General features: G+C 40.6%; 1 protein-coding gene across 9 annotated transcripts in view; it reads left to right on the forward strand.

The window, feature by feature from the left end:
• The first annotated feature begins 4,330 nt into the window (after positions 1-4,330).
• AP-1gamma (adaptor protein complex 1, gamma subunit) overlaps positions 4,331-27,248 on the forward strand; it is a 104,278-nt gene continuing 81,360 nt past the window's right edge. For 3 of the 9 annotated variants that reach the window (XM_065220718.1, XM_065220721.1, XM_065220722.1), the window contains exons 1-2: positions 4,333-4,916; positions 15,609-15,995. In XM_065220718.1, coding sequence (XP_065076790.1) covers positions 15,976-15,995 — 20 coding nt within the window. In that variant the 5' untranslated portion in view covers positions 4,333-4,916; positions 15,609-15,975. Of the gene's footprint in view, positions 4,917-15,273; positions 15,996-27,248 lie in introns of those variants that run through there. The other 6 variants (XM_065220714.1, XM_065220723.1, XM_065220720.1 and 3 more) reach the window with 5 other exon arrangements.

Raw genomic sequence — 27,248 nt, forward strand, 5'->3', positions numbered from 1 at the left:
AAAAAAAAATATTTTCAATTTAAAACCAAGCATTTTCAACATAATAACTAATTTTTTTTAATATAAATTAAAATAAATATTACATTTAAAGTTTTTATAATTTGATTGAAAGGTCACACATATATTTCTTTTGTTTCCAAAATATATAATAAATTATAATTATTAGTCGTTTTCGAGGCTAATAGCGATGATGTTGACATCGTGGCTGTCTTCCTTCTCGATCTTTACCTTGGGGATCGAACGATCAATTTTGGACGGGGGTCCATCGGTTCGAACGTGGACCAGGTACTGGCAGCCTGGTGGATTCCAACGGCAATGCACGTTGTATTCGCTGGTACAGAAATCGTTCATACCAGCTTTGGGAAGGGTTCACCATTCAGTTTCTCGTTCACCGTTGCTCCCCTGAATCGGGGTCTTCCATCAATGTCCGGAGGTAGTATTTTATGGTCAAAAGCGATTACAACATGATGGTTCCGTGTTCTGATGCGAACAGATTATTCGGTAGCTCTCCTCTCCGAACAGGGAAAGCAACATCCTAGGCAATCGAATTACGGTGCGAATCAGTCATCATCTTCAATCTCCGCTGTGGATTTTGCCTACATAAAACCGGAAACGAAAAGATTACAAGCCACCTAATTTTCATTAATTAAATTAACATTAACTTACAGTCCCACTTGCATCTTGCTTAAATCCATCTCAGGGTTTGCCTTTTTGTCATAGCCGACAACTTCATTGGACTGTCTTTGCCCCACGTATGTTCGGATCAGGCTCAGGATCAGTTAAATGCGGCTTTGCTTCTCGCTCAGACCCATGGCAATAATCGATAGCTTCTTGATTGAGTGGAAGAGGAGCTGTTAGTGGAGAAAAAGACGATATGTATGTACTTTGCATTCATATGGGGAAAATTTACTCCCTTAAATTTCTAACCAATCACCTGAATATAATCATATATATAGGTCAACACCGCGACCGGGTTAAGAGAATCATTTACTGGAAGCTATTTAAAAGTATTTATGAAACGTAGGTTCCACCCACGCCAGAGAACGAAATCTTCATGAAACGTCACCATTTCTCTCCGTTTTTCATCATTATCCTAGTCATTGTCCTCAATAAAAAAGGGTCGCACAATCAGAATAACATTACCAATCGATGCTCACGTTTTCGCACTTGATCCGGATTGATTCCACTACTTTTCCGGCGGAATTGAACAAACTGATCTCTCATTTTGAAACGCACTATTAAAAATGTAAAAAGGCGGTAAATGAAGGTTCAGTGCTGCCATAGACCTTTTTGACGTTTAATCGTCTTTCTCTATCTAGCACACATGGATGAATGCACGGTATGTTTTCCCACTAATCTATTTTCCTCTTGCTCGCACTCGTTCGATTTAAACGGTGCAGTAGTGTGCGCCGATTAAACGTCAAGAAGCTCTATGAAAAATGTCGGTATTTTTGACAGTTGAATAACTTTTCATTTAAAAAAATGCACTTTTAAAATTACACGTCAAAATTGAAAGAAGCACTTTCAAATCAAAAACATAAATTTCGATTTATATATTTTCATAGTTGAAACTGCGAGTTTTGAGAAACTTTCAATTTGAAAATACAATATTTTTATTTGAACAATTTTTGTTCTTTGTGTGTAATAATTATTAATTATGAGTTTCCACATTTTAGGCATGTAGTGCAACAAAATATGAAATCTCTGACCGATTTTGTGAGTTGAGTATTAATTTTCATGAGCTAACTTAATCTTCTGAAAACATTTGGCCAAATTCTTACTTCCTTAGTTTTGAAATCACACCAGCTAGTATTTCCTTCCCGGACAATTTACCAGAATTATCATTTCCCGATTTCCAGAAAACTAGTTTGCCTTCCCGAGAAGCAGTTTTTTTGTATACGAAAACCATGTTAAACATATTTTATATTAAAAATGACCACACAACTTTTGGGGAAACTTGATAGAAATTTCCGGAGAAAGTTTGACGAATCTTTAGTGCGAAGTCAGGAAAGCTTCCTGGTGAAGAATCTTTCAAACGAAACCGGTAGATGCTTCTGACACAATCTGTGGGAAACTCCCGGGCAAAGTTAGAAGAGACTTCCATGCAAATTTAGGCAGCCGGTTGAAACTTTCAGAATAATTCAGAAAAGTTTTCCGTGGGAAGTCCGGATGAAATAGCAAATAGTTTCCACTTCCAGCGGTAGGACTTCTGATTGTAATTTGATACTGTTGGAATGAAAAGATGATGAAACTTCCGTTGTACAATGGACGAAATTTGCGGGAGAAGGTGGAAGATTCTTCCAGGGCAAGTTTTAAAAAAAAACTTCCAGGAGATGTTGGAAAAAACTTTCGTGCAAAGTCAGACGAAACCTCCCAGAGAAACCATAAGAATCCTTCAGAAGAAGCTGGTCGAAATCTTCAAGGGGAAGTTGGAAGAAACTTCCAGAAATTGTCGAAAAAATCTTCCGGGAGAAATCCTGACGAAGTTCAAGTTTTAATAAATAACTACCGAAAATATTTCCCGATTTCCGGGAAGGGTCTTCAACTTTTTTAAGATTCTCGGGTAATGGATCATTTTAGATGGCTGAGTTTTGAACCAACCACAGCTTTCATTTGGCGCTACTGTATACGGACGAACCAATGTAAAATACTGTGGTAGCCACAGTACGGTTCTGTCAAAACCTCAGCATCTTCAATGATCCATTATAAATGGCTGGGATATGGAAACACTAACACCACTACACGGAGACCAAATTCGTTAAGTTAAGATAACAATCCTAATAGTTACTTTCACATGGAAAAATATTGTTGTTTGAAAGAAACCTATAGTTATTCCAACATTAATTTGACCGTCAACTCAATCATATCAACCTAATAGATTCAACTGTTCATCTTGTACTCAATTCAACTATAATTTGATCAATTATACCAACCGTCAAATGTAATTTATTTATATAATTTGGTTTCAAGTGATCATCATAAATCCACATACTTTTAACTTGTGATGCGTAGAGCAGGCCATAAGATAGCTGGCTCTCACGCAGATGAACACGGTTCAAATCTAAGTTGAATGTTCTTGTTCACTTTTTTTTTATGATTTTGCAGTTGTGTTTCTGAGATCGATAAAGAAGCAAAACAAACTTTATTTAATATGTCGATAATAAAGAGCAGTTCGTTTAATGAACATTGTAAAATTTTGCTTTTCTAACAATAGTTTTCTTGAATCAACTAACGCATAGTTGTATTTTGAAATTTGGCGTTTGTTCATCTACTGAAAAATATAGTTGAGCCAACCGAGGAGCCAACTATGGACTATAGTTGTTGCCCTCTATATATAGTCAAATCAACTATAGTTTCGGGTTATCTCTAAAACAATTGAACAATATAGTTATTTTGACCGGAAAAATAATTGCGTCTGCTATAATTTGTTCTCCGTGCACATCACCAAAAACTTCAAAAACATTACACTTTAGCCACAGACAAACAGACATAACACATTGAATATTTCTCACTGTAAAACATCGTCGTTAAAACATTATCGCCATCTGTTGAGTACACTGTGGTGGGCACACCGCTGAACAGATGGCGGTAGTGTGTAAACGTCAAACGCAAGTGAATTGACTATGCGTGCCACAGGTGGCGGTACTACCAACTACGATACTTTTAAATAGTCCGTTAAATGCTTGTTCGATGAACAACTTGCGAGTGTTATGTCTGTTTGTCTGTGCTTTAGCCATCCATCCTAGAAAGCAAAAGAGACCTTAACATCCCTTGGCTTGGACAAGAGCCATCTAACTTGGATCTTTTAATGAATGAAAACTAAATCTTGAAATCAAAACATTCTGTCAGACGGGGATTGTTTTAATATTATTTGATGAAAAATATTAGACTACTTTGTTTGTTTTTGAGTAAATATGAGTAACTCAAATTTACTCACTGCAAATATATTAACTCTGAGTACAGTTGTTGGTACAGTTGTCTTACCCCTAGCTATTACCTATTGCCGTATTAAGTAGTTTGTCGAAAAAGTTACGAAACATCAGTAGTTTTATTGAGAATAGCTGAATGTTTGGTATTTTTTGTGAAGTACGGTTCGAAAACTGTTAAAAAAATAATTACCGAACTGGGAAGCCATGATTAAGTGTGCAGACCTTTTCTGCATCACATGGATTCGAAGCGCCATCTGGTGTTCGGGCTAGCGATCCAACCGCATGAACACCCCTGTTTGACAGTTTTACCCCGCGAACTGTCACTGTCATTTGCGTCATCGTCTCGGCGCTGGTCGTCTACTCGCTGGCTGATTTTTCGCATTCGAATGAAATTTTTCGTCCCGTCGAGATCAAGTCCCGATTCGAGTAGCTTACGTACGTACACGGAGAGCGAGCAAGACTTCGTTTCCCAATCGCCCGTCTGCCTGCAGCAAGAATTTGGAAATTTGGTGTCGGTTTCCGGTGCGACAAGTGCAGCAATCTGCTTCCGGTGCAGGCGTGAATTTGTGCGTGACGTGTCGGAAAATCCTTGTGGAGTGTGTGGAAATTTTGAAATCTTTTTTTTTTCCTTTCCGTCGTCGGAATCGTGGTGGAGGAGCTCTACTGCTGCTGCTGGTTCTTCGGAGAAGAAGTTGGTGTGTGAGTGTGTGTGTTTGCGTGCGTAGCACCAGGCGCGCGCGAGATTGTATATGTGAGGGGCAGAGTGGGACGGTGAAAAAGGTTATTTTTTTTTCGATTTTGAAGAGGTGGCAAGTGACACTAGCAAGTAGCTATCCGGCCATATCGTGAAGAGGAGGAAAAGTTTGAAGGTTTGTTGGTTGATTGTCTCGGGAAGAACGAAGGAAGAAAACGCAACGAAACCGGATTTCACTATCCTGGGATTGCTCCTGGAAGTTGAGGATCGTCAAAGGGAATCGTGTCGTCGTGGTGATTGTTTTTACTCTGAACGGGAAACGTCAAAGCTGATGATACCTGCAAAAGTTTACGGGTTCCTTCTGGTGCCGATCGAAAGCTAAAAGCGACATCGAAAACCAGTTATGAGTAGACGTGTTCCCGTTCGGAAGTGGCCGTGGTAGTAGTGGTAGTGGTTGTGTGAATAGCAAGCCAGACGGACGGCGGAAAAGAAGGAACAAACAGAGTGACTTCCATCTGTAGGCGACAAGCCAGTAGCGGAGTGTGTCACCGGAGAAATTGCATCCGGAACGATGGGGGAGGAAGCAAAGAAGGAAGAGATGTGTACATTAGCGAGAAGTAATAATGGTCCTGTTTGAGCCGGGATATCGCAGAATTAGCTTGACAGACACCGACAGACGCACAGACAGGTTGTGGTCACTAATTGGAATTGATCGGTTTGAAAAGTCACACCATGAAGTGCTGACGTCAATCAGTGGGGCTCTTCGTCAACAAAGGTTGTCATCCAAGTTTGCTATCTTGTTTTAAAGGTTTTGATTTGAAAACTGCCCGAAAGATGGGCGTGTTTGTCTCTGTTTGGCATGGTTGGGTAGTGAAAGTAAACAATGAACATCGTACGTATCCATGAGCTTGTTGGGAGCTTTCGAATGCGATAACTGTATTGGTTTCGAGTTTGTATGCCTTTATTTGGTTTTGGACATTGAGGAGAAACCTTGTTTGAGTCACTTGAAGTCGCTCTTTCCAGTTTTTGTTTGTTTGCTTATTTTTGCGTTCGAAAGCAAATAGCAGGAAGAATATGGAAGCGTTCATATGATCAAATTAAAACATATAATTTACCCAACTGTTTTCAAACAATGGTTGCTAGGGCTGCGATTAGAGCAAACCCGTTTTCTGCTTTAGAAGAATAAGGTTATTGTAATATGTAAAAAATGGTTGTTTAGTTGATACCATTGGAAGCTTCACAGAAAAATCAGAATTGTTCAATAATTGGATCATTTATGGATCCATCATTCGGGATTATTGTCCTCGAGGATAACGCCCATAGTAATTGATTTTTTATAGCATCATTGCACATTAAACAGCTACTGGTGCTTTGATCATGAACTTGACTATGCCTTAATTAGCTAGGAAAGGTTAGGTTTTCTTTATTAGGGAGGCTTTCTATAAACCATACTTGCTTGGTTACTGATCATGTACATTGATGAAAATTGATATCAACACTTCTATTCTCTTTGATTAACCACGGCAACATAAACGAATTTCTCGCTAAGCTCACAGGACAGTTCGACAGTAGATGATGTTAGCTCTGTTAGTCGCTATATTCATAGCCTGGCGGAGAGAATCTCGGGAACCAATTGACCTGTCAAATAGCTGTTTGACCAATTGAGCTGTCAAATCACGACCAACAACAGAAAAGAACACATAAGCAATTGCGAACAAAACTTCCAGAACCCGTTTTCTCCTGACTTAAGGCACGCCTATGGTTTACATCAACAGGCTGGATGAAGCCCCAATGATGTTATCCTTATCAACTACAGTAAAAAAATATACATTCAAGCATGGTCATAACATAAAAACATTAAAAAACATATATCTTATAGTCTGTTGGCGAAAAACAGAAGAAAACTTTCGACGAAGCGCATCACGGAAGAGATGAAAGTCTGAAACGGATGCAACTCTGTTGAATGTTCTCTGCAGTCCGCAAATCGCACCGTATGCTCCATAATTTGTGCGACGTAGAAGCAGTCTTAGCATAAGGTTATTACGAAGCGGTCGGCGTTGAACATTCAGGTCAATTTGCCTCAGAATAGCCTCGCAATCTGTCCTTCCTTGCAGGATATCGGCCACTGTTAGAGCTCTGCTTGTGTCTCTTCTAGTCCGGAGAAGTTTTAAGTCGGTAAGTTGACAACGGCTTTCGTAACTGGGTAATCGAAACGGAACATTCCAAGGCAATCTACGCAACGCAAAACGAAGAAAGCGACGTTGAACAGTTTCAAGTCTCTCGGCACCGTTGTTGTAGTTTGGGTTCCAAACTGCTGGACAATACTCAAGCGTCGATCGAACAAGCGAACAATAGAGAGATTTTAGACATCAGTGAATTTTTTAGCTTTCCTAAAAATAAACCCTAAAGTTCTTGACGCCTTATCAACAACATATGCAATGCGTTGCTTGAATGAAAGCTGCGAATCCAAGATCACACACAAGTCTTTCACCTGATTCACGCGTTTGATTGTCGAGCCAAGCATGTCATAGCTAAATATTATCGGTTGTTGTTTTCGTGAGACCGTAATAGCGGAGCATTAGGTTGGGTTCACTACCATTCTGTTTAACCTGCACCAACTAGCGAATATTTTCAGCTGACGTTGCAGAAAGTGACAGTCAGCAATGGAGCAGATTCGTAGGAAGATTTTGAGGTCATCTGCATATGATAACCGAGGAGCTTCGATGACCAGATGCACGTCGTTGAAGTACAGTATAAAAATCAACGGTCCCATGTGGCTTCCCTGAGGCATACCTGATGTGGCGAAGAAGCTAGCTGATCTGCAATCTCCTATGGCAACCTTTAGTTGCCGACCGGTAAGATATGATCGAAACCAACTCAGAAAATTACCGTATACACCGAGCCTGCCGAGTTTAGCAATCGCAATAGCATGGTTCAACTTGTCGAATGCTGCGGATAGGTCTGAATAAAGAACGTCCGTTTGAACCCGATTCGACATGCTATCGGTTATATACGATGTGAGACACAGCAGATTGGTGGTTGTAGAGCGGCCGACAGTATACCCATGTCGATCAGCACTCAAATACTGCTTGCAATGGGACAGCAACGGTTCCATAATCACTAGCTCGAATAGCTTCGAAACGGCACTTAGCGATGTAATAGTTGTAAGTTTGCGCTGGATGCCTCGTTAGAAACTTGAAAAGCATTCACGACAGACTCGCTGGTACATGTGATTCAGCCTCACGTAATGTAGTTTCAGAGGCTCTCTCGTCTGCCAGGGAGGGTGAGACACTTTGTGGTGAGTTCTTTTCGGGACGTGTCTGTCAATGACATATGCCAAGGTTTGCGCTGCAGCCTCAACGTCATCTGGATCAAGGATGTTCTCCCATGCCATGCTAGACAATACATCTATGATGCTACGGTGGTCAGCTTTACGGAAGTCATAAGCAACCGTAGCAGGATAATCGTCGAAATCACGCACGAGTTTGTCCTCAACAGTGACAATTAGAGGAGGATGATTTGGAACTAGCTTAGTTAGTGCACAAGGAACCGAGGAAATTACTGGAGCCCTGTCCTGTGTGCTCACGAAGCAGAGGTCCAAACTACGATCATTTTCGTTAACTACATGGTTAATTTGAGAAAGCGTCGCTGCGCTGTAGTTGTCGAGAAGGGTAATAGCTCCTGCGTGAAATGTAGAGCTATCGCCTGGCAGATTGAAGTCACCAAAAATGAATATCTCATCAACTGGAGTGGCACTTTCGATAACTGTGAAAACTGACGCCAACTACGCAAACTAACACCATCTTTGGGCTGGGGAAAGTTTCCCCAATCCGATGATGCCGGTAATTTGCGTTCGATTGGCGAGGAAATCAACGTTTTGTTTAGAAAACTTGATAGTACCATTTCAATTGTTGGTCTACAATATATTGAATTGGTTTCGCTTGTTGATTGATTGAAATTTTATCCGCCAGACTATAAATATAGCGACTAGACTATAGTTAGCTTGCGCCTGAATCAACACACTGAATGGGAAATTCAATTGCAGTCGGGTTATTCGCGAAAGACAAAATCGATGAGGGGGGGAATCGGGCTGATTGATTATTTAACTTTATTGGTTCGTCAAATATTATTGCAATATAATAAGATTGTGCTTAAAGTATGTAGAGCACAATGAAGCAGATTAAGTATAAAGTCATAAAGCTCCAGTTGTAAGCCAAGAGAAAGAAAGTGATTTATATACACTTCGCACTACGTAAAACTCATATCAGCTCCACATAGATAAGCCACACTTATATCTTAAAATTATTGTCATGTTAGGAAAAAAACGTGAAGACATAAATCTATTGATTATTGAATTATGATTTGGACTCCAATTCAAACTAGCAATTGCTGTTCAATTTAGCAGTTCAGAAACTGAGACCAATAAAAATAAAAATATCCATTAAGGCCTCGTATATCTATGGATAATATCAAAAACGAGATTATACTGTGTAACAAAGGTTCTATTCACCTGTCCGGTGGATCAATATGGGTGTTATAATCTATCGAACAAAGTGCATCATCATTGATATTTTAAATTAAGAGTGAGTTCCGCACTACATTCTCAAGACGATTTTCCAGCCCATACAATCAAAGAACCGCCCGCTGAAGCAACAAGAAACATCTAATTTTGATGATAGTTCCAAACAATTCTATGGAAAATTGAAAAATATGTTCAAGTGAATTCTAAAGAGAGTTCCATGGGAATTCCGAGAAGAATACCAAGAGAATCGATTTTTGAGAAATCGATCGCACTAATTCTGGAAAGAGATTTAAGCGGATTCTGATGATAATTCTAATGGCATAGTGAATTCTTTGAAAAATCGACGGAATTCTTAGGTTAAACTCCATGATTTTTAGGGAGTGTTAACTCAGATAACACATGTGGAACTCGATCATCAAAAATCGATCCCTTTTAAGTGATTTCAAGTGGTATACTGTATGCGTGATAATGTTTGCATCATTGAGCAATGTCAAAATTAAAAAAATTCTCAAAAACTTCGTTTTCGAATTTTTTAGTTATTCGAAGGGGAGATGTTTCTCAGAGTCTTAAACTATGTTAATCATCGATCGAGTTTCTAATTGCTGCAATTATGCTTCCGGAATGCACGGCAGGTTCTAATAATGTAGTCTGGATCCATTTCATTCCAGGTACGAGTCAATGTTTGTCTGAGGCTTGCTGTACTCGGGTGGCGTTTAGAACAGGCCTTGGCCTTCATGAGGCGCCATATTAAGTAATCCAGCGGATTAAGATCGGGGCTGGATGGCGGCCACATATCCTTCGCCCAGAACGGAAGATGCTCCTGCAACCACTTCTGAGTGCGGTTCGAGGTGTGGCACGGAGCCCCATCTAATTGAAATACAACATTTGGCTTCGGACCACGGCTTTGATCCACGGAAAAACATACTTAAAATCCCGATGTAGACCTCCGTGTTGACCTTGTCGCCTTCTGGAATGAACACCGGGTCGATTTTTTTGCCATCGGAAGCCACCAATCCAAACACCATACCTCTAGCAGGATGCTTGGTCAGATACACGTTCTTGTGCTCGTCGGCCATGTCTTTTACCGGAAGAGAACTAATTTACCAATCGGTTCTGGAATTTGATACGGGATCGACGGTAAACATGCTCTCGTCGGTGAACAGGATTACCGGATTTTTTCGCTTAAGGAAGTTAAAGATTTTCTTGCATCGTTCGACTCGTAGCTCCCGGATGTGGTTGGTAATCATGTGAGTTTTTTCCGTGCCCTCTACTTCGCCTCGCAATCTTCCTTTACGATCTTCCGTGCCGTAAAGTCACTGATCCCGTGTTCCTTTGCCATTTTCCTTATTGAACGCACTGGATTCACCCGAATCTTCCTTTTGATAGCAGCGATAACCCTCGGAACCCGAGCTGACCTCGGACGACCTGTGGCCACCTTCGCGGATAGTTGTCCTTTCTTTTCTCGGCCTAAAACCCTTTTGACGGTCCACCGGGACACTCCCACGGCGATTGAAATGTCTTTTTGCGACATTTGCGCGTGGGACAAATCACGAATACGCTGCCACTTCGTCATGGTGCAACTGTCAAACTAATAGCGAATTCGTTTATTATTCAGTTCCAATCTGGATCGGGTATCAAGATTGGGTCTGCTTGTTTTCTGACAAACGTCAGTTTGCTCGTTTGTTCTTAAAACGCAGCTCAGGTTGAGGTTCGCACTGACAAAAAGTTCGGTTTCGCATAATAAACGAATTCACTATAAGTAATTAATTTTCCAAGGTATTGTATGCACAGGTGAAACGGGAACCTTATTTGTACGATGGTGCAAACATTATCACGCATACGGTAGAAGGACATCGATCGGTCAAATTGATTATACCAGCTGTAAAATGAGAAAGGAAATCAAGGGGCTTGTCAATTCTTTTAAATCATTCTACCGTGGTTTATAATTCTATGTGTTATTCCTTCTTTGGACATTTTCTAATTTTTTGGAACCAATGAACACAATCATAACAAACTTTTTTTCGAACACTATGACTAAGGTCCCAGGGTGGGTCTCCCAGCTAGCTGTATCAAAGTTAAGCACTATTTACTAACGAAAATAATCGTTAATATGCATCAACTGAATATTTCGTGATGTTAACACAGTTAACAATATTTCAACATACCACAGACAAAGTGATAGTTTTAAACCTATTCAACGTAATCATAATATCTTCGAAAAATTTCCGTCACGAATCCAATGCAAAACAATAAGATCGAAGAGACGAAAAAATAATGCATCTGTAAATAGGCAATATTACTGATTAACAACGCTCTTGATTGGCTTCTGACCGACTTGAAAAAACTAGTAAAAAATTCTTTTGAAAAGCCCCCTGTCGAGCTAGTCGAGAAAAGAATGCCCACACATCAAACTCCGTCAAGCATTTAAACAGCGCAGGAGCAAAAGAGACGACAAATTAGCTGGGCCTCACCTGTTTACATCTCATTACGTATTACCGTGAATATTGACAATTCGCCTCTTCGGTCAGTCTGTAACTCTTCACTCCTATGGTAAAATCCCACAAGCAAACACAGGGTGTCTACTACCTGGAAAAACCGGGAATTTACAGGGAATTTTATTTTTTCTGGAAAAACCTGGAATATTCAGGGAATTTTGGTTCCACTCAGGGAATTTTCCAATTATCACTTCATTCGTAATTCAAAAGAAGTTTTTCGTTCAGTTTCTCGAAACGTTTCTTAAGGACACTGAACTTGACAAGCATCTGACAGCTAAGACAACGTGTGCGAACGAGACAAGTTCATTCAGAGAGTCTTGTCACGCTCGCTCTTCGCTGATTTGTATGTGGAGGATCAAAATCGTCGTAAAAAGGAAACAGCCGAAAAAGAGAGACTGGCAACCGTCAAAAGGAAGCATACGAAGCATGTATTGTATAAGAATAAGCATACCAGACAGCAGGTCTGAGACCCAACATAGAATTTTTTTTGAGCTTAGAGGGTCGGAGATCTACTGAGAAATTTCACATTTTTGAGAACAGAACTACAAACAAATTAAAAGTTATAAACAGAAATTCATAAAAACAAAATCACAAGAGAGGTCGTAGATCTTTAGATAAATGTTCAAAGAAATTTTCAAAACTTCAAGCAAGCAAAAATAATTTCAAATCAATTTGTAAAACTATAAGCGAAATTTTACAAATCTTCAGGGAAATTCGCATAACTTCAGACAAGTCCAAGAATCTACAGTGAAATATAAAGTATTTCACATAAGTTTGGAGATCCTCGAAACATTATTCAACATCACAAAAGTTCGTAGATCTTCAGAACAAAGCTACAGAACTTTGAGAAAAATCACAGGACTTCTGAAAAAATCACAAGAATCTCAGAAATGTTAATGCATCTTCAGTAAAAATACAGAACTTCAGGGATTTAAAAAAATAAATATTTACACGATTTCAGGAAAATTTGTAGATCTTGAGAGAGACATTTAAAACTTCAAGGAAGCTCAAATATTTTCTGATAAATTTTGACAACTTTAGGTAATCTTCAAGGAAATTTTCAAATCTTCAGGGTAACCCTAGAGGAATTTACAAAACATCAGAGAAGTTTGCAGATCTACTGAGAAATTTATGGTGCCTCAATTTTTTCTGTAGATCTTGGGAATAGAGCTACGGAGCTTAAGACAACTTTACAGAACTTTAAAGATATTTGCAGGAATTTGACGGAAAGTTTCACAGTTTCACACAAATGTGAGATCTTCAGAAAAATTCGTTAAATGTCATAAAAGCACCTCAATTCCAAAAACAAATCGCAGCGAAGTACAAAAGTACAATATTTTGCAGAAGTCCGTAGACCTTAAGAGAAGTCTGTAGAACGTCAGAAAATTCGTACATTTTTAGAAAAAATTGCAAAACTTCAGCAAAACTCGCAGATCTTCGGGAAAGTTCGCCGATCTTTAGATCAAGAATCCACAAAGAAATTTAAATAACTTTAGAAAAGTTCGGAGATCTACTGTGAAATTTATTGAACTTCAGGGCAGTTCGTAGATCTTTAGAGCAGAAATACAGTACTTCAGAAAACTTTACAGAATTTGAAATAAATTTTAGGAACTTTAGAAAAGTTCAAAGGGTAGGTCGTAAATCTACTCAAAAATTAGCAGATGTTTAAATAAATTTTCAGAATTTTACTGCGGTTCTTGGATTTTGAAAGACATTCACAGAACTTCAGGTAAGTTCGCTGATCTTTAGAGATATTTGCACAGCTTCAGAAAAATTAGAAAAACTTCAGAATACTTTCTAAAACTTCCGGAAAATTCAAAAATTTCTAGATAATCTTTTAATTCTTTAGAAAATTGTATAGATGTTCAGAGATATTTGCAGATATTCATTGAATCATGAAAATCTGCAGAGAAAATTACAGAACTTTCGAGAAGTTTGTAGATTATTAGAAATGTTGTGAACATCAGAGATAATTGTTGATCTTCAAGGATCTTAAATCTTCAGGGATTCAGGAACTTTGTAGGTTTTTAGGAAAATTTGCTGAACTTCTGAAGAACACACAGAACTTCAAAGAAATCTGTAGAACTACCGATACATTTGCAGATTGTCAGGAAAGATTGTTGATTTTTAAGGAAATTTTACCGGAGAACAGAAACAAAACTTCAGGGACGTCAGAAGGTTTGAAGACCTTGCAGAATTGAGTTGTGTATCAGAAATTTTCAGAACTCACGGAATCATGTATATCTAGTGAGAACGTTTCCCACTAGCTTGTCTAAAGTTGGTATCGACATCCTGGCGAAGTTTTGAAATCCATTTTCATCTTCATATCGCAGCTCTTGATGGACAAGATGAGCCAAATCCCTGCCGGTGTTCCTCCTGAGCAACCATTTCCTACTCCTCAAAGTTGACCTTCTCTTTCTCATTTTATTTAAAATAATAAAAGCAAATACGTCTGCCGAAACTAGAGCAATTTTCCGGTAATTCATGATGGAAGTATTTACTTTTGATTCCTGATACAGTTTTGTTTTGAAATCTAAATTGACAGTTCTTTCGACATGTGCAAGCAGTGTGAACACCAGCAAACCCCCCTGTTTGCTGGTGTTCACACTGCTTGCACATGTCGAAAGAACCCCCCTGTTCGATAAAATAATAATGTGTATAATTTGTATGCTCCTGGAATTTTTTTCATCCGACCTGGAAAAACCTGGAAAACTCAGGGAATTTGATTCCTTGGATTGAGTAGACACCCTGAAACATCAGTCTGTGCGTGAAACATGGTGAACATTTCCTTACCCTTTTACTCCTATGAAAATCCCATATGATTCTGTCAATCTCTGCGTGAAGAAACGGCGGTTTGCTAGAGGAATGAAGAGATAAGACAAAGTCCACTAGATTTCATGCACAGATTGTCAGATGCTTATGAGATTAAGGAATAAAGAGTTGCAGAGTCGCCGTCAATGTCAATGCTTATTTTCGTAAGGGCAAATACTGCAAACGTAAACAATTACTTTTTGTGTGAATTTCTCGAAAATGAAAACTCACTCAAGAAAACCAACACCATGATTGTGTAGAGAAAGAGTCCTCCTATCAGGTAAAATTAGTGGCTTACATGGATTGACTTTGACCTACGAGACATTTACGAAAGAAGCCATATGTTTTCGACATTGGTCCTTATGAACGCTCAGTGTCGATATCACGATTTTATTTTATTTTGACAGATCGATTTCCTACTGCTACTGACGATTCCCTATGCCAGTTATACCACTGAGGCAAAACAAAAAAGGGGTCAGATTTGAGTCAGCTTTTTGCATAAACTTCCACATATGTTATGTGATTAACTGTAGTACTGTTCTAAAGATAATTTCAAAGGAATCCTAGAGAAAAGCTGAAATTCTTAAGAACATTCCAAAGACATCCGGTAAAGAGCTCTGAGCAAATGTTCAAGGTAGCTACAACATAGACAAAATCCAAAGATGAGGAGCCCTTGCATGTTAAATCACTTGAAATGTAACTTCATAATCAACAGATATAAAAAGTCCTTTTATTGCTACTGTGCTTCTAATCAGATCAAGGGTAAGCGTGCCTGTCTTGGCACCATGCGTCTAAACTAATACATTTTTAAGTAACTGTAATATTACAAATCAGCCATCATCACGTGCACTTGCGTTCGACTATCATGAGTTGGTAATTCCTCAGTATGACGTAGAAACTCACCGCCGTGACTGAACAAAAACCAAGACCATACGGGACCCAACTTGAATTCAATTGGGATTTGAATTCGTATGAATCAAATTACGTGTTATCAGTGATTGTCCAATATTACTGAATTGAATGTCTATTAAAAGAACCACCGAGGACCTTCCTTCTTACCCTCCCGACCTCATCCCGATGGATTAGCTCCTGTTCCTGTTGCTTGTCGGAGTAATTTTGACCATGTTCGTAATTTTCTCTCCGTATCAAAAACCTAGATCTATACAGTTTGGCCGTGAAACAGTGTGAGTGCATTCCCATGAGTGGTGATTAGTTAGTCGGTGAGGCAAATGTTATTGGTGATAAAGCAATTGAGGTGTTACAACAACCAGCGGTAGCTATTAGTCTACCCCATCCAAAACCAAAAGTTCGTATCGAAAACGCGCGAGTGTGTAACGAACGGCGAAATCATATAAAGTCGTAATCAGTCATCATCAGCACAGTTTGTGGCGTGGAAGATTGTGGTGCCATCGTTCTAGGGAGGGAACATACTCAATTAAGTAGATAGCTGCCTAAGCCTGCCAGGAACAGGAAAACAAAGAAGGAGGAAGCGACGAGAGAACACAAAACCAAAAGCCGCGGAAGATGAATGCCTCCGACCATGGGTAAGTTGGTTCTTATTTTTCTGATACATACATGTGTGTTCATATTTATGGTATGGGCGGGTGAAGGACGGAGGCGACGCGCTTTATTTATTGTATTTGATGGTGTCAATTGATTTGTTTTTCATTTATTTAATCGAGCACAGATGTGAGCTTGCTATTCCATTAGATTGAAATTAGAGAAATATATTTTACTACGGTTTACATTGGAAATCGGCAGAAATTCAGAGCAAACTTCAAACGCAGTTCTGAAGTGAATAACAAGAGACATTCTAACGAGTGTTCCAAGAGTTTACCATGAGAATTCTAAGGATTATCCTAGAATTCAAAATTATGGAGGCAAACTTTATTTTATTTTATTTATCACCGACTTTGACTAGTCGTACAGAATAAACTTTTCTACTTATTAACTAGATATTACTACTAATCCTATATCTTAAAACATTTTTAGTCTAGTTAAAATCAAATTCGTCACAGACAACATTGAACAAGCCAAGACACGAATCGAAAGGGTTGTTGTAGCCGTAGTTTGTTCTATGGTATGGGACTGCTATTAAAGCTGAGTTCCGAAACCGAGGAATGTTTAGCGGAATCTGTGGGAGATGTTCAGGACAGTCGATAGATTCTCCAATGAAATCGAAGAAAAAAAGCCGCTGCATCGTTACTCGTCTGACAGACAGTGGCTCCAATCCTATACATCGGTCGGAATAAGGAGGAAGATTGGTTGGTTCGTTCCAGGGAAGTTGTCTCAGTGTAAAACGTAAGAACCGTTTCTGTATCCGTTCTATCATGAGAACATACTTACCTTACCAATCAGGCTAAGGCCTTGTTGTCCTCTGCTGTCCGAAGAAGTCGTCTCCACTCTACTCTATCCATGGCCACACTTCGCCAGCCTCGTAGTTTGCGAAGGGTCCGCAGGTCGCCTTCTGAAGTTCGTCATAGATTAACCTATCGCAGCCCGGGAAGCCGAGCGATTTGTAATTCAATGTTCCGAGTTTCTAATCTTATTCCTTATTTCGTCGCGTAGGTCTGTGCCGATTGTTCCGATCCGTATTTCTTTCTTCAGTATTTGCAACTTTATGTTTTTTTTCCAGGGCGGCTTGTTGGGCCTGCCCCAACCCCCTGTCTCGCCGTGGGACCATCGTGCACAGCTCTGTTTAGAGTCCCACGCTGGCACTAGGACGCTGATCAGCCGTTCCTAACATGGAGAACAGACGCCGTTTTGAGTAGCACCTCCATGATGGACAGACGCTCGCGTTTGGTGAAGCATTTCCTCTATCACCGTACTATGGTTACCGCGCCAGTGTTCGCGTCGCACCTCTTCACTTTGCTATTGCCGGACTAGCAACATTGCCCAGGCTACGACACCTAGCTGTGTCCATGTTTCAGCTGGTAGTCTTTTGTTATCATACGACTCGGGGAGGCGTGAAGTTGGAACTTGTGAGGACCAGAGCTAGGTATTCCGCTCCTTCCAGGCTGTCAACTCACCATTTTGTAGAACATGAGCTACATAATAAGGGGCCCAATCGGAGCTGCGTACTCTAGAATACTACGAACCAACAAGCAGTAGATCGTTTTTAAAGCGTGAATGTCGGTGAACGCAGAAGCGTGGCCACGTATGAATCCCAGCACAGAAAAAGCTTTGACAGTCGTAATGTTCACGTGTTCGTTGAATCTGAGCTTCGAGTCGATGGTAACTCCGAGGTCGCAGAATGACGGCACACGTTCCAATGATGTCGTTTCCATCCTGTATTGATGAAGAATGAGGTTATTAGCCCGCATGCCGTTATTGCCACACCATACCAGCATAGCCAGGGCAGTAAGTTCCAGAAGAGAAGCCATGACACGATAGATTTTTAGGTCATCAGCGTATGAAAGCTTAAACGGGGAAAGTGGCAAACACTGGTCATTGATAAAAATGTTGAATATAAGTTGTCCCAGAACGCATCTTTGGGGTACACCAGACGTGATGTTGATAGTGCGGGATCGAGCCGAGTTGACGATCGCACAAGTCCGAATATATCCACTCTGTAATCCAATATGGAAAACCTATGTGCTTCAGCTTCTTCGCGACTGGAATGTGCGGTACAATGTCGAAGGTTTTCGCAAAGTCAACATACGCCGCGTCAACTTGCCGCCTCTCTTCTACTTCTCGGGACAGTGTGGTGACGTAACGCATGAGGTTCGTTGTTGTAGAACGTTGCTTCATCAAGCCATGCTGACCATCAAATAAAGTCTGGAACGAACAAAAATTGGTCAACTTCAAATTGGTGTATTTCTGTTAAAAATGCATAAAAACCTGAAATGCTGCATTTGGAAGTTGAGTGTATATACAATGTTTGCTATGACGTTTGCTCTCCAGTTTTCAAAATGACGTCCAAGTAAGAGGAGCAGCTTGTCAAAATTTTGCTCCCGCAGCAAGAGAATCCGACGTTTTCACATACACAGCAAAAAATAAATTTTAATATTACATCCAAGAGGATGCACTTCAATCATGTCGAAAATCTCATGTAATTTTTATGGCCATAACAATAAACAAATGCAGTAAAAGCAGCGTAATGTCAGTTCATGCACTGTATTAATGATAATTTTGTCCTTTTTGGCAAGTAATATTACACCATATTTTCGACACGATTGAAGTGCATCCTTTTTGATGTGATATTAAAATTAATTTTTTGCTGTGTACCAAGTTGTCAAAATTCCTGGAAGTGGCCAAATCGACCGTGACAAACGTTTTAAAAGCGTTCGGGGAGCGTCTGTCGACCGCCAGAAAGCCTGGAAGCGGTGGCAATCGTAATCCGGACGTGGCAGCGACGACGAAGAAGGTGGCGGAGAAATATAAGCGGAATCCTAACCTCTCCATCCGAGACGTCGCTGGCAAGCTCAATGTCTCCCATACTACTGTGCAGCGTGCCAAGAAACGAGCCGGGTTGTCGACGTTTAAGAAGGTGAAGGTGGCGAACCGAGATTTCAAACAAAACACGTCGGCAAAGCAGCGGTCCCGAAAGCTGTATACAAAGTTGCCCACAAAGTTCGACTGTGTCGTCATGGACGACGAAACTTATGTGAAGGCGGATTTCAAGCAGCTTCCGGGACAGGAGGTGCCTTAAATTTTCAAAACAATCAAACTATCGAAGTTCCCGAAAAAATATCTCGTCTGGCAGGCCATGCACGTGTGGTCTAAAAAGGGGCATTTTCATTACTACGGGAACCATCAATCAAGAGTTCTACGTCCCTGGAAAAGCGGCTGTTACCATTCCTAAAGCAACATAATAGACCTGTGCTGTTCTGGCCGGACTTGGTGAGCTGCCACTATGGGCAAAATGCAATCGAGTGGTACGATGCGAACAACGTGGTTGTGGTACCCAAACCACAACCCTCCCAACAGCCTTATCGAACGGTATTGGGCCTTGGTTAAACGGAATCTAAAAAAAACTATTAAATCCATGGAAAACGAGCAGCAGTTTAAATCTAACTGGCGTTCGGCGGCGAATAAGGTCGATCAGACCACTGTGCAAAATTTAATGTTCGGATTTAGCAAACCAAAAGAATAAACGAACATTTTTTCCTTTAAATATATGAATTGAACCACCAAAAGAAAAATAAGGAGATTTTTGTGATATGAATTTTTACTGAAAGAAACGATTTTTTGTCGACCAATTTTTGCGCGTTCCAGTCTTTAATTATCTTAATTGCACATCTTGCACATGCTAGTAAACGGCTCATTAGCGCCGTAGTTTTTGCGAGACGCCGGGATGTTGAAAAAATAATAAGAACGTAAATTTACGCGTCTGATATTGACATTCAACTGCTGCACAAGTGAACCGCAATAGATCATATCATTCGAGCAGTTTAATATGACGTTTCCTACCACTCGAACTTTAACGTGGAACAATATTTTGATATTTTTTCTTCTACAACCTCGAGAAAATAGGGTCTTATTTGTAATATGCTTGAATTTATTGTTTCATTTCCGTAAAATCGCTGGTAGAAGGTCGTCTCAAAACTGCTCGACAATATGATTAATTAATGTCCGATCGTAGGAGATCAGCGATGAAGGTAGCCTTAGAGACGCCTCGGCGAACACTAAGTAACTGTAGGGCGCGACTTTCATAACTAGGGAGATTGAAAGAATCACTCCAGGGTAGCCAACGAAGAGAGATACGTACAAATCTTCGCTGAATGGCCTCAATACGATTCACCCCGTTGCTGTAAAAAGGAGCCCATACTACGGAACAGTACTCTAATGTGGAGCGGACTAGCGAACAAAAGAGTGTTTTTAAACAGAAAATGTCCCTAAAGTATTTGGCGAAACGAAAAATGAAACCAAGATGCCTTAGCGGAAACATAAGCCACATGGTCCTTGAAGGTGAGTTGTGAGTCAAGTAGGACACCTAAGTCTTTAAGGGGAAGTTCACCGCTTCGAAAAATATAATTACGTTTTGATTTTTCTAAAAATATTGAAAAAAAGTATCAAAAATCTAAAAAATCACATTTTTTCTAATTTTTTAAAGAAAATTCACGTGCAAAAACATGTTTTATAAGTCATTATGGCATAAAGTTGGACTCAAGAAACCACAAAACATCAACTTTTCGGTTTTTCTGAGAGTCTAATTTTTTTTCATGATGGGATAGAAATTTTTTTTTGCATGTAATTTTTGACAAAAATCTAAGGAAGAAACTGATTTTCTTGGATTTTTGATAATTTTTCCCAATATTTTTAGAAAAATAAAAACGTACCGAAAATATTTTTTTTATTGTTGGGCCGGTGAGCTTCCCCTTAATGGTAGATTTACGGCTTAATATTTGCTCCTGCAGGCTGTGAGCATAACAGATAGGTGATTTTTTCCTGGAAAACGTTATAATGGCACATTTAGAAGCATTTAATACCATCCTGTTCTTGTCACACCAAACAGTAAAAACGTCCAGCAGCAGGACAATGCATTACTTGGATCTTTGATGACAAAGTATAGTTTGAAATCGTCAGCATAAGACAGCTTCAGGCAACGGATCGAAAAGTGAACGTCATTCAGATACAATAAAAATATGAACGGTCCCAGATGACTGCCTTGAGGTACACCAGAAGAAACAGCGAACGGTTGAGAAAAATGATCTCCAATCTTCACTGACATATGTCGACCGGTGAGGTATGAGCGGAGCCAATCGAGAAGGGAACCGTGAAAGCCAAGCCGCTCTAGTTTGGCCACTGCAATCTCGTGATTGATTTTATCAAAAGCAGCAGAAAGATCGGTGTAGATATTTAGCATCCACTTGATGACCTCTTTCCATCTCGCGTATGATTGATGATGTGTATTGAACGAGATTTGTAGCGGTCGACCTCTTCGGCATAAATCCGTGTTGTTCAGTCGCATGTGTGTTTTAAATAATCTAGCACCAATAGTTCAAAAAGTTTTGAGACTGCACATAAAGCAGCGACGATACCACGGTAGTTGGACACCGACTGCTTATTGCCTTTTTTGAAGAAAGGGAAAACAAAAGAATCCTTCCAGCAGTCGGGAAAGATCCCAGAATCCAAAGAGAGGTTGAAGATGGATGCTAAAGGTGCGGCCAGCACTCCAATACAGGTCTTAATAACCGCGAGATAGATGGATGCGGCCCAACAGCAGAAAGTACGGGAACATCACTTACGGCGGCTACGATGTGCTCGTTAGGTAAATTTTCTTTCACGAAGACACTGCAGAATTGTGACATGAACAGGTCAGCGATTCCCTGCAAAATATCATAACACTTACGTGACACTCGTCTACGCATCAACCGACTATCGCTGACAGAACGTTTTGTCACGCAGTGAGAGGTAGAGCCATGGCAAACAACAATCACCAGTAAAGGTCGGCGCACAATTGATACGTTTTCAGGTTTTTTGACAGTTAGTCCATGCATTATCTGTCAAAAAACCAGAAAACGTATGCATTGTGCGCCTGCTTTAATGGTCGCTGCTCACAAGCAAAACGATACACTCGCTGCTAATGATGAAAAGCACAACGAAAACAGTGAAGACTTCTGCATTATGATCATGAGAAAATGCGAAACGACAGAAGAAAATGAAAACATTGCCTGCGCATTCCAAGTTCGTCTCGGCAGGCGCGACTGTGTGAGTTACAAACAAAGCAGGCAACATTAAACGGGAGCTGTTGGGCTCACTCACCAACACACTCATATAATCAAGCAAGATAGCAACTGCTTCAAAACGAGCACATATGAGTGTCGTGATAGTCGGGAATGACCAGATCGGTGATGGGTCACAACCGAAGACGACATTCGCCAGTTGCTTTTTACTTCTTTCGTCAACTTGATGGATGATCATGGAGAGAGCTTCAACGAGCACATTGATAGGAATGTACAAAGCGTTACTACCATCAGTTGTTTGACGATCGTGATTGTGATAGGTTGCAACTCTGGTAGAAGGTAAGCCTGATTCCTTCCGTTGATCGTTCACATGGTTCCAGAAGCTCTTGGAATTTGCTTTGAGTTTAGTTTGTAGATGGCGCTGATGGGCTGTCGGTGGTTGGTCCAAGGAGGGTTACTAGATATGGGTGGAGTTGTCATGGGTACAAACTGGTCGATCGCATACACGACAATATTCGAGAAAATAGTCACGATCTCGGAGTTCATCGTCCCACCTGATGTTTTCGAAAAAGGTTGCCATTCCCTCGAAGTGAGTCCTACCGTAGTCATACGATACGCTGTCCACGGTAACCCGAAAAGTGCAAGCCTGATGTAAGTGTAATGATAACTGGAGAGGTGAATGGTGTCTACAACGTTTAACTAGTGGTTCGGGTTCCTCTTGAACCGAGCAATTAGAGGCGAGTTCACGACTAAGGAAACATAGATCAAGCAGCCTATGATTTTCATTGGAGATCCCGTTCCGTTGCAGAAGATCAGCAGTATTGTAGCCATTAGAGCGAGGATGAAAGAACCCTGTTTCATTCGATGACCAGTTAACAGAGGCAAGATTGAAATAACCAAAAACAAGGATTTCGTCAGTCGCATTCAACCCAAAAAAGTGAATCAATGTGTTGATCGATCAACTCAGAATCGCCAAGTCGATCCTGGGGTAAATACAACACGCAAATGAAGACCACTTTCAACGGTAGGGTAACAACCACCCACACCTGTTCGACACCTGAGCTATTAGGTGGATGAAGTAACCGAGAGTTAAAAGTAGAACGAACTGCTAGCAAGACACAACCGCCGGAAGCTTTGGGGCTAGTAGCTCGAGAACGATCAGTGCTATAGACCGTAAAATCCGAACTAATTATTTGCTTAGAAAGTGTGATGCTGTTCAACAAAGTTTCGGTTAAGGCGTACATATCGTAACAAGCATCCGAGCAGCTAGAGTTGTATTCATGCCTCCAACGTTTTGGTAATACAGCAATATTTCAGATCCCTGAATCCTGGATGCGTTACGGTTCTCATTAGAGTCATCATGGTGGGGAATGACTGAGAAACCAAGCTCAGTGACTTGAGCATTGCAATCAGATTCGTCATCCTGGTGAGAAGCGGCTGAAACTGCGAAGGGACTTTTTACGGCAGTGTAGCGATGATTTCCTGCTTCGGCAGGACATATACAATTTGCACAATTACCTGAGAAAACAAGCTCAGTAGCTGATTGCTACTTCCGAAGGCGAGGCTCGAATGGGGCAACGCTGACAAAATTGGGCCAGAATCCATCTGTATTAGTCTTTAATGATGAGCTAACGTTGCATGGGAGGTTTAAAAAATCTGTTTAAAATACTGAATAGCCAAGGCAGGAACAATGTAAAAACATTTAGATATGGGGAAATGGCTCTAATGTTGGCCTATGGATCTAAGATTGGGCCCATCGCTAAAAATCTGCTATTTATAAATTTTATCTAGATGAACGCGTCATTGGGACGGTACTAATGGATATTTTTTGACGCTATTGAAAATTTAGTCGATTTCTGAATATATGTATGGGCCCAAATTAGGGGCATTTAGGCCGAAATTACATCCATTACCCCTATATCATAACAATTAAGGCTGATAAGTTTCTGTAGTAGCTGGAGTACCTAGGTTAAAATTAAATGAAATTTATTTTGAATTTGGAACAAATAGCGCGATGGATGCTTGCCGTTTCTTCACGAAATCCCAGAAGCACGATGGGTATTGTTTTACGCTGCCCTGGATCCTGAATAAGTAGTTATCATAGATGAATCTTAGAACTGTTTTGTACTGCAGCTCTACTTCGTGAAGGTAATCACGGTCGTTCTCAAACTTCGAAAGGAAGAATCGGAGATCCACCAAGGTTTACTGGAAACTGAATTGAATGACCGTATTTTCACAGGAACATAGTCGTTAAGCACTGCGTAAAGCTTGTCATAGAATGCTGATATTATTCCATCCAATCGTCCGGCTACCGATAAAGAATCCCAGTTGTGATTAATGAGAATATTAACTTCCCATGGTAGCACAGGTGATCCACAACTTTTTGGTCCGACTCAGGTTGTCAATCTGCCATTAAATACTCAGTACTTATTTAAGCTTCTCCATGTGCACATTATTCTCGTTAATTCTTCACTGTGTATACGTTCCTATTGTGATGTGTTCCTGTTATGAAATAATAGAATTCAATATACCATAATAGGAGCACACCACACCATAATATTCATGACTAGTACATCTACCCTAGCTGTAAACCGCATATTTACGGGTGATCACTAGAGATTTGTACCGCATACACCATTTTGAAGCCATTGTCCTGGTCACATTGCGGGATACAAAAGGGATATACGACCTGAACCGAAATCGAAACCACTGGACAACAAACGAGAATAAAAAATAAAAAACCGCAAAAGGTGTTGTTAGATTAGCATCTTTATCCACATATCCTGCGACACCCGTTCGTTGTGGCACAGTCGTATACCACATTTGTGTGAACCGAGGATTTTAGTGCTCTTGCATATTGCCTAATCGAAATTGATGTCACATAGGTCGTATAAAGGATCTGGCTACGGGAATTGGAATTCCAATTTTCAACGTGGGCCAATCTAATCCTTTTTGCGGTCTCCAAATGTGGTTCTGTGGCATTTTATGAACCCATTTAAGGGGGGACAGGAGGTGAACCGCAAATGCGCCTCTTAATGTGTTTTGGAAAGGCTTTAAATGCTGCGGGAAGTATTTGCATTGAACCAGACAACCGGACATGTTGAATAATTAATCGATAGTATGAATTGCGTTCTGCAAGTATCCGTCCATGTGTCAGATGGAGAGGCAGGATTAATGTGTGCCCTTTGTCTCTAGGAACGAGACTGGCTTGGAATGCTGAAATGTATTATTCATGCCGAACTTCCCAGACAAGAACGCGCATAACTTGAGCATAACTCAATATTCAATTTGTCCGTCCCATCCGGAAGAATCCATCACACAAGAATGGGGAGAAGGCACTCTGCTGCTGCTGCTAACAATCACCACTCCTCCTTATCTGCGACAGAACTGAGAACGAAACTTGCTACCGTGACCGTCCTCAACGAAGTATTTTCCCCCAAATTGAAAAGATAAGATAGCAATGGACGGATCTTAGCTGTAAATAAACGAGTGCACGTGAGGCTATAAATTTACCCAAGCGGGAATCCTATAACAATCGTGCCTTTGTTTTGAAAACGACCTCGACCAAAACACAAACAAACCGCGGAAATCCTTCTGGATTTTGGCACTCACAGTTGTAGCGTAGTGGGAATTCCGCTCATTCTTGGATAACCGGATTTCTAGAGCCAGGAAGGGTGCGCTGCCATTTACCCGCGCCTGCTGTGAAGGTAAATATTTAATGCCGAGTTGAACTTTTTGATAAGCCGATTCCACCGCTTCTGCTGTTTCTTCTTCTTCCACCAAGGAAGGGGAGTATGTAAATTGTATCTGTATACAGCACAGTTTTCGGGAGCAAACTTTCCGCCCAATCTTGGGTATGAGGTAGGTAGGTAGAAAGTCGAAACTTTGCGTGACAGTTGACAACGGCCTGTGCTTGCAGAAGATTTTATCAGTATGACCAAGTGAATAAACAGACCGGCAGCCTTCCTGGTCTTGGCGATAAATTTCATTCTTGGGAGGTGGTAGAAGCTATATTTACTTGTGGTTTTATATTTGTTCTACTAAAAATAGATAAGTGATAATAAGTTGCTACCGTGGACGTAACTATTGTTATTTGTTACAGGAACAATTAATTCTCTGTTTGTTGAAACTTGTTTGACTAAAGTCAAAACACTTCAGTCACAGGACGGGAAAGGATAAAAAACTCAAATCTCCCAAAACCGTATTTAAAGGGTGATACGGTCAAAATTTGGTCAAGGGAAAACGCGTGTAAATCGGTGAAATCGTTTATTTAAAAAATCAAATTAAATTTCTTTTTCAAGTTCAATTAGTATAAAATTCAGGAAAAATATTCAGTTAGGCTTCCGCTTTTCCAAATCCGAATTGCCGGGCCTTACGCTTGACCCCTGCCATCAGATTTTGTACAGCCACCTTGTCCACCTTCTTCGCCGCAGAAAGCCAGTTTGCCTTGAACTGCTGCTCGCCCTTAGCAGTTTTTTTGGTCTTCTTTAGGTTCCGCTTGACAATAGCCCAGTATTTCTCAATTGAGCGGAGCTCTGGCGTGGCAAGATGCCAAATCCGGCCAAAACAGTACGGAACAACCGTGTTTCTTCAGGAAAGGCAGCAGACGTTTATTCAAACACTCTTTCACGTAAATTTCTTGGTTGACAGTCCCGGAAGCTATGAAAATGCTGCTTTTCAAGCCACAGGTACAGATGGCTTGCCAAACCAGATATTTCTTTGCGAACTTTGACAGTTTCATGTGCTTGAAAACATCTGCTACCTTTCCCCTTCCTTTTGCCGTATAAAACTCCTGTCCCGGAAGCTGCTTGTAGTCGGCTTTGACGTAGGTTTCGTCGTCCATTACCACGCAGTCAAACTTCGTCAGCATCGTCGTGTACAGCCTCCGGGATCGCGCTTTGGCCGTCGTATTTTGTTTATCATCGCGATTTGGAGTCACTACCTTCTTGTAAGTCGATAGTCCGGCTCGTTTTTTGGCTCGATGCACGGTTGTAGACGATACACCCAGCTTATTTGCGGCATCTCGGAGAGAGAGGTTAGGGTTTCGCTTGAAACTACCGGCAACTCTCTTTGTCGTCTCAGCGGCTTCCGGTTTTCGATTTCCCCCCGATCCAGACTTCCTGGCTGTCGACAAACGTTTCCCAAACACTTTAATTACATTTGTAACGG

The sequence above is a fragment of the Ochlerotatus camptorhynchus genome, unplaced genomic scaffold, assembly GCF_037179485.1.
Source record: "Ochlerotatus camptorhynchus isolate MF236.1 unplaced genomic scaffold, CSIRO-AGI_Acam_v1.1 ptg000131l, whole genome shotgun sequence".
In the NCBI taxonomy this organism is placed as follows: domain Eukaryota; kingdom Metazoa; phylum Arthropoda; class Insecta; order Diptera; family Culicidae; genus Ochlerotatus; species Ochlerotatus camptorhynchus.